Source organism: Colias croceus, chromosome 18 (assembly GCF_905220415.1).
Source record: "Colias croceus chromosome 18, ilColCroc2.1".
Lineage (NCBI taxonomy): Eukaryota > Metazoa > Arthropoda > Insecta > Lepidoptera > Pieridae > Colias > Colias croceus.
This window is the reverse complement of record NC_059554.1, coordinates 4,154,816-4,168,359: the sequence shown is the minus strand read 5'-3', so window position 1 is coordinate 4,168,359 and position 13,544 is coordinate 4,154,816. Positions and strand designations below refer to the sequence as shown.

The following is a 13,544-nucleotide window of genomic DNA, read 5'->3' as shown; positions in this document are numbered from 1 at the left end:
CACAATGATAAGCTTTCCCTACTTGAAAAAGGATAAAGAATTAAAACCACGTTAGTAACATAAAATGTTTATTACACAGTTTTGGCAAATTATAATTTTCACACGATGCTTAAATGAGTTACGTACAAGTGAATATAGCACCGTTATTTATGAAAAATATCAAATGCCTGAATGTTGGTATTACAAAATATGCGAGTGACAACACTTAAAGTAGACGACGCTTTCAATGCAAAAGATTCCCATCCTACATAATATAAAGGCTGGCATGTATTGGTTACATAATATGGAGGGATGATAAACTCTTGGCTGGAGTCGAAATGGGAACCTTTATTTCGCTATTACATACACACGTAATGAGATTGTCTTCTGACTAGGTAATAAGAGAGTAGGCAGCGATAAGAACTTTATCCTTTACCGAGAATTTATGTAACCATTTGATGTAATATTTAATCCATTTACCCCTTGTGACTTCATGAGACTTATGTAGGGTTGTACTTCTGTTTGGATTTAAATTGTTAAAGAGATATTACTGGTCTTTTAAATGTTATCTTTGGTATAGTGAAGAAAGAAAATGACTTACAATAAAGACGACTTGAAATGGCTGAGACTGAATTCTTATTAACATACAGCAAAAAAAAAATGAATAACATATATGGCAGTTGCGTAGGTGTGTATATAAATTAAAGTATTTTTTTATAAATATAATTATTGTGTTCCTCTAATATAGATCTATATATTTTTAAACTTCAAAAGTACTTTCACGAACGAAAGCTTAAAGTTTTTAACATATTTCTTTTTAATTTCACAAATTAAAGCAATACCTAGCTAGAATGGATGTGTTCATTGTTTGACAACTTTATAATAAATAACTATCTAATTTTACAATATCCAGTATAAATAACAAAATTTTAACATAGAATCAAATTCTAGATATCTATATACCTATATATTTTTGCTATCTCTAAACAATATTCATCAACATGCTTAAATTTAGATCATTTATACATAATTCACTCGTTCACAAGACTTACATAAACTATGTCACGTACTTAATTCAACAACCGCATGCGCAGACCTTCCAATAAATAAACGTTACAAAAAATAATTATCATTGCCTAAAAATGTTGTTAAAGTAGGCTTATCTACAATTAATAACTGTAAACATTAAACATATATCTAACTTTGAAATTAAAAACCTGGATGGTCGGAGAAGGCATTCAACTAACTGCCATCTCAATTCATCGGAGACCTTTCGGTATTTCAATTTGAGTTGGTACCTAATATCAACGTCATGTAACGTTATTTATGTGTAGGGAGTCCGAATCGTCATACGTTGTTGAATTGTCTTGCATCGAGGTTGCGGTAGCATTGGATAACCAATCTTCTGTAGATGATAACGATTCATTTGTATTCATAAAACTGGTGATGTTTTCAATTGTTGATTGAGCGATATATTCGTTCACTGAGGTATTGCTTCGTCCTGCAAACAATGATAAAGTAGTTAAAAATCTTCCAGTATTTGGCTTTGTCTATGAAAACATAATCTTATACGATAGCTCACGTGCTGGTGGCAAAGATGAGAAGAAGGGTTAATTGTTTTTTGGGTGTACACAGAGAGTTTTAAGAATTCATATATTTAAAAAAATGGGTCTGGAATTTTATAAGTATTTTGTACGTAAGTAGGTACGTACGCGAATGCAAAACTATAACCTCCTTTGAGTTAATTAGTATACCTACAGTGGGACACCCTGTATATTCCGTGATATTATTAGCTCAATTTCGAAAACTAGGAAACCTCTATGGGGTAAGTATACGAATAAAATATTATATGGGGTATATTCTGATAGCCCACGATGTGAGAAATAAAAAAAATAATAATATCAATAGGTATGTATCATTCTTTATTTCAATTTTATTTACTTTCTTATTATTTATATGATAAGGATCATAATAAATCGAATTTCCTTCCACTAGGAATTTTCTTTCTAACAGTTATGACCTGAAGTTTTAATACTTACCTAGTTCCAAAATAATGGCTACCCGAGCGAAATCGGGACGGGAAAGTCTTTCTTAATTAATGATATGCTGCTAACAAAAGATTTAGCATACAGTACATTTGAAGTATGCTTGCCTTTATTGCTGTTTATAGGTTAAGTATTTTCAAGTATGCGATAGAAGAATAGATTTTAGAGTGCTAAAGATTAAGAGGGGTTAACCTCAAAAAAGTTGAAAGCTGTTAAAAGTACCATAAACTAACCATAATACCGTTTTTAATACTTATATATTGTATTCTAACTTGTTTTAGTATCTTTATTGCAGTTTTGTTCTATAAATAATTGTAGGTATATATTTTTTAACTTATTTTTTAATTACATAGGTAGTTATATTTTAATTTCAGTGTAGTGTTGGTCAAACTGCAAACATTTTCAAATTACGAATTAATTTTGAAAATAACTTAACTCCGATGTTATTCGTTTTTTAAATGAGACTATACGTTCCTTTGATCCTTATCTTGTTCATTTTTTTTGCTTTGAAGCTATACCCACCTAGTTATAACGCTATAACTATAAAAATAGGTAAGGAATCAGTGTAACTATATATGTTTACGTACCAACCATAATAATCACTACCTCGTCAATTTTACTCACATAAAATGTACCTACTGTCGAAGTAAGCCGACAGTTATTTACGTGTTAGTATGGAAAAACGAGGTCTTGTAAATATTTAGAAAAAACTGAATACGATCTCGCGATCTCGCTAAAGTTTACCTTGATTTATGAGAGGCGAAATAAATTGTAACCTTAGAGAAAATATATACTTTGTTTATACTTGCTTTTTGAAGTTTGAAGTCAATCTAACGAGTAAATATAGGTACCTACTAGCTTTCCGCCCGCGGCTTCTCCCGCGTTTTCAAAGAAAAACCCGTTCCCGTTGGATTAAAACCTTCCCTACGTCCTTTCTCGGGTATCAAAATATATCTATACCAAATTTCATGCAAATTGGTTCAGTAGTTAAGGCGTGATTGAGTAACAGACAGACAGACAGAGTTACTTTCGCATTTATAATATTAGTATGGATATATGTCGCAGTCATCTGGTTGAATTTGCTATTTGTTGAAATGACTAGGAGTCTTCTGGAGTAGGAGGTAGGAAACCCTTTCTGTTGTGATTCAATTAACGCGTTAGTCATTCAATAATATGCCGAGCGCTAAATCTGCTGCTCAAAGGGCTATGTTACTATTATAGTAAAAAGAGAGAAGTATGTTATCATCGAACAAAAGTACATCGCGCCGGCGCCGGCCGTTTGCATGTATATAAGCTTGGCTCTCGGCTTGGCCATTCATGTAGGTACCTACGTTCGCACGCACGCAACAACGGTCACGCCGCGCCGCGGCCGGCCGCTCGGTTCCCTCTATGGGACCGCCTTTATTTCGCTATCGAAAAAAAGCAAAGTTCCTTAAAATTCAAAATTCATTATATAATATAGGTAATAATTATTATTCAGGCATAAAGATTTTTATACGCTAAAAGAATGAATATTTCAACTTCCTTTCAGTAGTAAAACCAATTAAAATTACATACCTAATTGTAAACTACAGTTATTGTTTAATTGGGGATTTATTTAGAAGCCCTAGCTATTTGTACAAAGATAATCCGTATTAAAAAAGCTGTCGTTGGCGTTGATAGTTTCGTACCCACTACGAAATTATATTTTATGATGGAACTATATTCAAAACTAGCTTCCGCCCGCGACTCCGTCCGCGCGGATGGTCTTTGCGTGGATGGTTTATTTCTCCATTTTGAGTAACTCGGACAATGACATCTTATAAATATCTATTGGACCCAAATACGGCTAGGTCTATAATAATACGCAACCGTGTGTTCGCGGTACCTACTACAGAACAACGTTTATGGATAACTGAAAAATTGAGGTTAATTTTTTTTCTACGTATTTTTCCAGGATAAAAAGTATCCTATTTTACGCCCAGGATAATAATGTATAATTATACCAAGTTTCATCGAAATCGAACCGGTAGTTTTCACGTGATGTCTTCACATACAGACAGACAGACAGACAGACAGACAGACAGACAGACAAAAATTTTTTTAATCACATATTTGGGTTTGGTATCGATCCAGTAACACCCCCTGCTAGTTATTTTTTCAATATTTTCAATGTACAGAATCGACCCTTCTACAGATTTATTATATGTATAGATCATTACCTACCTACCCATTTTCTGAACACTCGACCTCCTTTCAGATGTTTTTAGGAAGTAAAGGACAAAAATAATAATTTTGTAATTAATTTGTCTTTAACTTCTAAAGTTTTTTTTAGTTTGTTTAGATGGAAAAGTATGTAAATGAACACGCTCTTGGAAATAATTCCAGCGGATTCGTTAGTGATTTATAACCCATAAACATGATCAGTGAATAGCCGAGTATTGGTTATTGCAACTGCCGAAACAGCTATATTTAGAATTATTGCTACAGACTCGCTGGTTGCACGGTATCAAACGTTTATTGAACGATATTAGTAATGGTAATACCAAATATCAGCTGTATTAAAATAAGTTACAGTAGAGTAAGGTGAGATTGATTCTAACTTCATCACGGTTTTCATTGAATAATTGGGACGAGCGGCAAATGTATCATAAAATGAAATATTGTGTAGAAATTAGCAAACGTTAATCACGCTATATCACGTTACAGATAGTTATATAATTCTAACTGAGTAGCATTTTATTTACTTGAGTCCGAGTTTTACGTCATTTATGGACGCCCCCTAACATAGTACCAATACAAAAAGTTATCTTTGGCTTTACCATTTGTGATTAGATTGATAATGTAGGTTTTCAATTATGAAATCCAATAAATAACCACCGTTGCTCATGAACCTCACTTGATATTTCGATGAGTTCTATGCACAAAAATTTAAAATCGATATCGATTTCGCGGGTAAGTAATATCAACTCAGACTACTTACAACTCAACTGACTCAACTATTAACAGATTATCAAATGGTAAATAGTAGGTACCTACGTATCTTTTCAGATAGTATACGTACCTACTTAATTCAAACTTTGTGCACTTCTCAAGGATCGGTGACAAATTAGTATGTACATAATATATACCGTTTATATATATTCGTACGTTTATTTTCGGATGTTTCGTAAATTTAAGCGTGTTTTTTAAGTTTTTTTATCGATATTAATAATATTGATCGAATGCTTAAACGCACACCCAATTAGGCCCTCGGGAAAGAGGCCCGGGATTATGTCTGACTCCCATTGCAATTTACTCAGTAATTAATATTACAATTATTTGCTTATTAAATAAAATATATATGTAGCTCAAGTAAATAGTCCGCTTTAGAAACCTCACAAAATTAGGAGTGTTGATAGTGATGTGTGATAATATTTATATCACCACATCACTAGAAAAAAATTAAAGAAGTAAAAAAAACAATGCTCATCTTTGTCCGATATTTGGATATCGTATGCTTTAAGCCTGGTTATTTGATACGTTACGAAATTAGACTAAGAATGGGACTAACGAGGTATGATTCATTACTATGCAAAAGAAGTATGTCGAAAGAACAAGTTACAAACATCAAGATATAAGGCATAAGTAGGTACATTTAAAGCTTTTATACAAAAATAAAGGAATATAAAATAATAAAAATCACATTTTTTCTTTGGATAACTACAAATAACTAAAAAATATGTTCTAAAATAACTTTTTAAAGTTTTAATCTAACGCCACGCTGAATGAAAAGATGAAAGACGTTGTTTTATAATGGGCTGTTATTACGTTTAATGGTCTATGGTGAATGATCGTGTCGTAAATACTACGCGTTTTGCTGTTAAATTGTTTTTGCAGTAACCTAAAGCACTTAAATATATATAATGAAATGCCATAAAATGGTTGTAAAAATAAAATTAATACCTTAGCGTCTCTGATTAATTCCCAAAACGTCTTATCAGCCTTCTCATTAATATTTAAAAAATGGGAAGATAATAAGAAGGAAAAAAAATACTAACTACCTATAACAATGTAAAATCGCATGGTGAACTATGTAAGCAAATGCATGTAACAAACTACTTTTACATCTATATGAAAGCACACTCATAAATGTATTTCAATAAAACTATAACAACTATGAACTAGGTACCTATACATGGTATGGTGAACCTACAAAATGTGCAAATGTTATATCTAAGTGTACAATAGTGAAGATAATTATTTACAATTATTGATGTTAAGTATAGATTGGGTTTAGTATCAGGTTCTTGTTAAAAATGTTTGAATACCGAATTTGGTTTACTAAAAATCCGATATAAAGAGAGATAGTCAAGTAAGCGTGTAAGTGGTGTAACCTACCAGTGTGGGTCATAAAGCATGTGGGCATTGGTGTGGTGCTGGGTGGCTGCGTTACTGTATTTGACACCTTGCGCTGCGCGTATTGCGCGTCCTTGGGCTCCCAGAAGAACACGTAGTAGAGGGACAGCATGATGGCGGCGAGCGACACGCAGAACACGTAAATGATGACGGTGAGCACGCGGACACTTTTCTTGTCTCGCTTCCTGTCGTAGAGCGCGTCCAGCACCACCTCGTGGCCGGCAGCCGTCCCCAGCCGGACGGAGCCCGCGCACGAACGCATGCTTCCCGTTGTGTACGATTTGGCCGACATCATCGGCGACGCTCTCGTCCAAAATGCACCACGACTTTGCCGTCCTCACAAAACCGGGTAACTAGGGCACACTTATCGATATGCCCCAGTTCGGCCGATGCGCCTCGACCGGGCCCTTTCGCCGGGTCACGCCGCCCGTGTCTGCAGCTTGACACCTCCTGATGCCGACTGTTGTTTCATTATTATGGCGCACGCTTCAGTCTTCATTTGTTTATCCTTTAATTTCACGCTCACGTTAATATGAGATCTATTCCAGTTACTGACGTAGTCTCCCGATCGTGTTACGTTTGTAATGAGTAGTTGTTCGTTGTACTTATCGTTTTTATCAATTACTTCTGTGTTTGCGTAGAATCAATGAAATGTAAATATAGTTTAGCATATTTTTTGATATCTTCAGTAGGTAATAAGGCGTTATGTAGCGCAAGTGAACATTGACGGGCTGTCGGATGTTTCGGTAAACGGGAGGTTATTTGTGTCGAGTACGGACGGCGTATAACAATGTGCAAACAATGTTAATTTGGCAAAGCTCGTCGCGTTATTAGTGACAAGTATTGTGGAAGCGTGTGACAGGCTCGCGACATGTGACAAGCGCGGCGGCGGCCGGGCGGGCGGCTAGGCGCGCGCCTCTGCCTCCGCCTCCGCATACAACCACTTTGATCAATAAAATTTCGCAAATGAAATTTGCAACGTCTATCGCTACCTACGCCATTTAAGATCATATATTTTTCTTAGTAGATACATTTAGTAAGTACCTAATTCACTTCCAACAGTGGATACTTAGGTTATTTATATTCGGTACCTAGGTATAGGTATTACTTGAAGCTATAATTTTATTTAAAACTCATTTAAAAAAAGAGACAATGAAAGAGTATCAAAGTTGAGTTGGTTGTAATATCTCATTTAAAATCAAGTTGGTAACTAAAGATTTAATTTAAGTAAGATATTAGATTTAGATTTAATTATTTATTCTTAGTGTCTATAAGTTCCTTTTCTCATTAATTGAGTTTAAATAAGATCTTTGAATTTCTAACCCCCGGCAGTTTCACCCCTTTTGATTAAAACTTATGACAAAACTTTCCTCGAACACCACTATTACTATTTGGAAAAGCCGCATCAAAATCGTTTTTAAGATATAAGCATTCACATTACACAGAAAATAGTGTTAAAGTAGGATGCGACTTTAATCTTTTATTTATACCTACTGTATACATATATTATTCACTACGTGTATATTATGACAGTTTTGTCATAAAATAATAAACAGTTCTAAAATTATTAGAAATCAAAATTAATACAGTACTTGTGCAACACGAGAGTCGAGACCCTATTTTTTGATGACAGGATTGGTTTAATTTCCATATTGTGATTATGGTCCTTATTAGTTTTTTTTAAGTCGGTAGGTATGTTAAATTAACCACCCAAGAAACGATTTATTTGTGTGCTATTATTTTTCTGATGCATCGATCTACTTAGGTACCTAGTTATATAAAATACTAGCTTTCCGCCCGCGGCTTCGCCCGCGTTTTCGAAGAAAAACCTGTTCCCGTAGGATTTCCGGGATAAAACCTATCCTATGTCCTTTCTCGGGTATCAAAATATCTCTATACCAAATTTCATGCAAATTGGTTCAGTAGTTAAGGCGTGATTGAGTAACAGACAGACAGACAGAGTTACTTTCGCATTTATAATATTAGTATGGATTAGTTTAAGAATGATTTGATACACTAAATTCAAAATGTTTATTGTATTACAATTATTATAATATCTTATTTACATTTTGTTAATTTATTACTTACCTAGTTATCTATCTATAAATTATTATAGGAATTCCTTTACCCTGGGGATCAATAGCACAAAAAGCGACACGCAACCTTACTTTGATCAGCTAAAACTTCAAAGCTTAAGTAATAAATTAAAGATAAAATTAAGTAATTGATACGTAAATATTTTAATAAATAGAAAAACAAAAATTATGATCCAAATTTTAAAATTTCTAACAGAAACTAGAAATGCTGAATCTTTGATTCATCCGTGTGTTTACCATTTTTAGACTGTGCTAATAACTATACCACGGAATACTTAATTAGTATATTACTATTAATATTATATTATAATTATAATCAGTATAATATTATAATCAGTATAATATTATAATTATAGTCATATATTAATATTATAATCAGTAAGGATAGTAATAGCCCAGTATTACTATCCTTACTGATTTTATGTGAATTTTATCTAAAACGCAAAAGTGTGTCGTCTTTTGTTTGTTTGTCGTACTTTCACGTCGGATGGGTATCTAATGTGATCTTTGTGCCTGGGGAATAGTTACGACTTGAGTAGATTAAAGTGAAAAATTCTCATTTATAACTTCTTATTCTTATTCTTTTAATAATAAAAATAATTTTGTATTGTACTCTTAAGAAATAGCTCTGTATAATTGGCGCATGATGTGTTAACCTCTAATTATTTGTTACTTTATCGCAAGAACTATATGTTATATATAACAATTATATTAAAGAATCATTGTAAACAAATGTTGGTTGACCAAATAAATAAATAAATAACATCTCATTTCAACGTTAATTTATATTGGTTGAATGCTGATTTTCTCGTTTTATTTAAAAAAAAATTATTATGGCCATTTTAATCATTAGGCTAATGTACTTTTGATATCAGTTTAAAGTTTTTTGATATCTGCAATAGTTACGGAATAATCGCTTGTGCACACTTAACGATTACACCCTGTATCCCGTCCGATTAGGGCCCTTCTGGCCTCCTCCACTCAAGCGACAGCTCAAGCCGAGGTTCGTGGTCCCCGTCAAGGGGGGACGCCCTTGTGCATGTCGCTACCAGGGTGAACCTTCAGTTCACCCCCGCGTCCGCGTTAAAATGTAGTAGCCCTTCTGGCTAACATTGAGAAACACCATACAAAAAAAAAAAATACACCCTGTATACAGAAATGTTTTTAGGGTTCCGAACCTCACAAGGAAGAAAAGGGAACCCTTAAAGGATCACTTTGTCTCAAGCTATCTTTGTACCAAATTTGAAGTAAATCCATGCAGTACTTTTAGAGTTTAGCCCGGACACACAGATAAACAGACAATAATTCTAAAAACTATAATATACATATTTAGCTTCGATATCGATTGTAGATCACGCCGCGCTCCAAGGATTTAAAAAAAAAGATATGCTAAGCTATAGATATTAAGTACCGACTACCGTACGTACATTTTTATCATCCTAAAAAATGTACGTTGGTTGCAGTTCGTTGATATATTATGTTACTACGTAAATATTAAAGTTGTAAACTGAAGTTATCGAATAATTGAGCTTCCACAAAAAGCGCTAAATGGACTTTTTTATAGTGCTACAAGTGTCGTAGCCATTTCGTAGCGTATGATAAAAATAAACTAGTCGTTATTTTGTTTACCTACGTAACAGAAGATCTAAGATAATGTTGAATTAAATACTAGTTAGGTTAAATTCAAAGAAAAATTAGTCATAAAAAATAAAGATCGGGATGTGCGATAGTTATTTTTATGAAATTATCTAATGCAACCTAATTAATAAATGACTTGTATGAAACTTGTAAGTGACATATTCCAATGTTTTTAATATCCCGAAAAAATAATTCTGCCGTTATTGACCTGAAGTGTCTCTTGGCGTATTATTTTTGACTGTCTAAGCAAATGAACAAGTATAGCAACAATTAATACAAGAATGTAATTGATGTTCAGTTCGACACAATTGGGTTAGCTAATTGGATTACAGAAAACCCCTCGCGTCCAAACTACACCCACACTCTACAAACATTGGATATTATTACGAATTATCCGCTCAAGTACCTACTTATTGAATCTATGTTAAGCGTTAATCAGAGTAACAATCACTAACTATTATTGCGTTACATAATAATTTTAATTGTTGTTGTGACTAATTGATACATAAATAAACAAGCTTCTTACTAAGGCCTTAGCGATACCTACTTTCAATCTAAGCGTTATAATTATATTATGATACGTTATAATGATATAATTATAAGCTTGGGTTGAGTACAGAATTAATATACAAAGTATCTTCCCTGAAACTGAACATAATCCTTGTGTTTTTTTTTTTCTTCTCAGTAGAATGACATTATATGTATATCCTACTGGTAGGATTTCCAGATTGATATTTTTGAAGCTCTTACCATTTTATGTTGATTGAGATCTTTTCGGTACATATGCAGATGAAAATAATTATTTTAATAGATATTTTTCTTGTGGTTATATTGTGGGTAAAAGCGACTTTAAAGAATGATATATTAAAATACATAGATAATAAACCGTGTGTACATTTTACATACTTTGATTTGAAACTAAAGTTTACTTGTGCAGTATAAAGTATTGTTTCCATTCATGTCAATTGAGGATTAATAGACTCTACGCTTTTGTTTTGATGGTAGTTCAAGTAGGTACTAGTTGAATAATGAGTGGTTATGAACATGACATGAACTTATAGAGTTAAATAATATATATTAGCACAGGCAACATAGCCTTATAGAGATAGATCGAAAGTGAAAACACACTATATATATATATTACAACATTCGTAATAGAAATTCTAGAGAGTAGGAGGAAATCTAATAGTTTACCAAAATCTTTCAGGTATATATTGATTGTATGATTTATTGATGATAAGCGTGCTTTTCCACCAGAGATGTGCTATTTAGGCTCTATGCTACGAAAATGTAATAGCCATTAGCCATGCTTTGAAACTATTTGCCCGTTTCCACCAATAACGACGCTATGTACCTAGCTACTAGTTATTATTCTGTGACTATGTACCTAGGTACAGTGACGAGTAAGATGTGCTATGAAGATGCGCAGCTCGAGCTATGCGATGCGCTTTGCACATAGCACACATCCTTCTTTATAAAAATTAAAAAAAAAATCTTAGCTGAGACCGTTTTCACCAGTGCTACGCTATGTGTATTAATGAATATAATAATTGGTGTATAGCAAACGAATCCACAGCACCGTAGCATAGTACATCTCTAGTGGTAAAACACCATAAGGCCTCTACGACTCTACGTAAACTTTATAAATATAAAAATACGCTTGTCAATTATGGAGAAAGCGTGATAGCGACTTGTAGGTATTCGACTTTGCATAATGGATTGAAGATAAAAAATTTCAACCTTATTTTATAATGATTGGAAAAAAATGCTTTAATAGAAGGAGACATAGAGGGAGGATGACAAATAAATAATTCATACCCGTGAAATTGAACGTCTCGTTGTCGCCCGTGAACGTTGGGCGATAATCATAGTCATCAGCGCGTCTTGCGCTTACTTGTCCTTGGGTTTCCGTTAATTCTGGAGACTTCCACACGCATATATAGTAAACGGAGAGGAGTATTGCAGCAAAGGACACTGAGAAGAGATATGCGAAAACAGTTAGCACGCGAACAACAGTACTAGCACTTTTTTCGCGGTACGTGTTTCGAGCGGGTGCCGAGCCAATGGCACCGACCGCGACCTCCTCCACGGCACTCTCCTCTTCGGCTTGAGTAGCCGCCATCGCTACCTATTCATCCCCTCGCTCTCATAGCTCTAAAGTTATCATTATTTGAATGCTTATAAGTTGTACGTAATTTACAGCATCCCACATAAAATTGCGACTCCCGGTGGAGTTACAAATATTAGTGGCGGCGTGTGGTGATTCGCGGATGAGCAGAGCGAGTGTGGCGGACGGCGACCACGCTCCGCGCGCGGCCTGCTCTCGATCTAAACCGATTAACTATACAGTCCACACACGTCATGGATTTACGAATGCTACAAGACGTATTAAATTTTATAGGTATCTTGCCGAAGATACTTACTATAGTCCGTCATTGGCAATTCATTCATATTGCGGAAATATCAAAATAGATTTAGTTTGAAAGTTATTAAAATTTTATCTCCGGCTTGTTTATAAATGCTATCTGGCCAAAATAAACTTTTTGGAAGTCGTCGATACTTTTTAACCGACTTCAAAAAAAAGGAGGAGGTTATCAATTCGGCCGGTATATTTTTTTTTTTTTTTTTATGTATGTACACCGATTACTCCGAGGTTTCTGAACCGATTTACGTGATTCTTTTTTTGTTCGATGCGGGATGGTGTCGAATTGGTCCCATAAAAATTTTATTCGGCTAGGCCTAGTAGTTTTTATTTTATGAGCATTTTTGTCTGTACTCGATGACTTAATTTCAATGTAGCAAGTAACTTTGATTCACTTCCCGGTAACCGATTGAGCTGAAATTTTGTATACGAATGTAAATTGGATAGCGATGAAACATTATCATGACATGGAGCTGATCTGATGATGGAATCGGAAGGTGGCCATAGGAACTCAGTAATATATTGACTCAACTTTATCGAGTTTGGGCTCGTTTGATTCGTGTTGAAAAATACACTAAAAATTATTAAATAAAAATAACTGCGTTAAAAACAACCGACTTCAAAAACGGAAAAGTAAGAAATAAAAAAGATTTGATATTATTAATTACTACATATTATTTTTATGTGCTATTTATTAAATAGGTTTGAAGTCGGTGCCAAACAGTACTAAGCACTTAGTATTAAGCCCATGCACCGACATCAAACCTTTTTAATAAATAGCACATAAAAATAATATGTAGTAATTAATAATATCAAATCTTTTTTATTTCTTACTTTTCCGTTTTTGAAGTCGGTTGTTTTTAACGCAGTTATTTTTATAGCTATGTCTACTCAGTACTCACTTGATATTATCCATTTTAATTATAATTTTAATTTTATATTCACTATACAAATTGCTAACATGTAACATTCAATTTTGATCCAATT

General features: G+C 33.8%; 1 protein-coding gene across 2 annotated transcripts; it reads right to left on the bottom strand.

The window, feature by feature from the left end:
- Window positions 1-55: 55 nt before the first annotated feature.
- Window positions 56-12,453, bottom strand: LOC123699484. 2 transcript variants are annotated; one of them, XM_045646431.1, is made up of 2 exons: window positions 11,954-12,453; window positions 56-1,480 (listed from the first exon to the last, which is right to left on the bottom strand). In XM_045646431.1, exons 1-2 carry the CDS (start codon window positions 12,255-12,257, stop codon window positions 1,290-1,292), a joined length of 495 nt encoding a protein of 164 aa, XP_045502387.1. In that variant the 5' UTR covers window positions 12,258-12,453; the 3' UTR covers window positions 56-1,289. The 2 variants fall into 2 exon arrangements, with proteins under 2 accessions (XP_045502387.1, XP_045502386.1); XM_045646430.1 differs by lacking the exon at window positions 11,954-12,453 and adding an exon at window positions 6,384-7,272.
- Window positions 12,454-13,544: the final 1,091 nt, after the last annotated feature.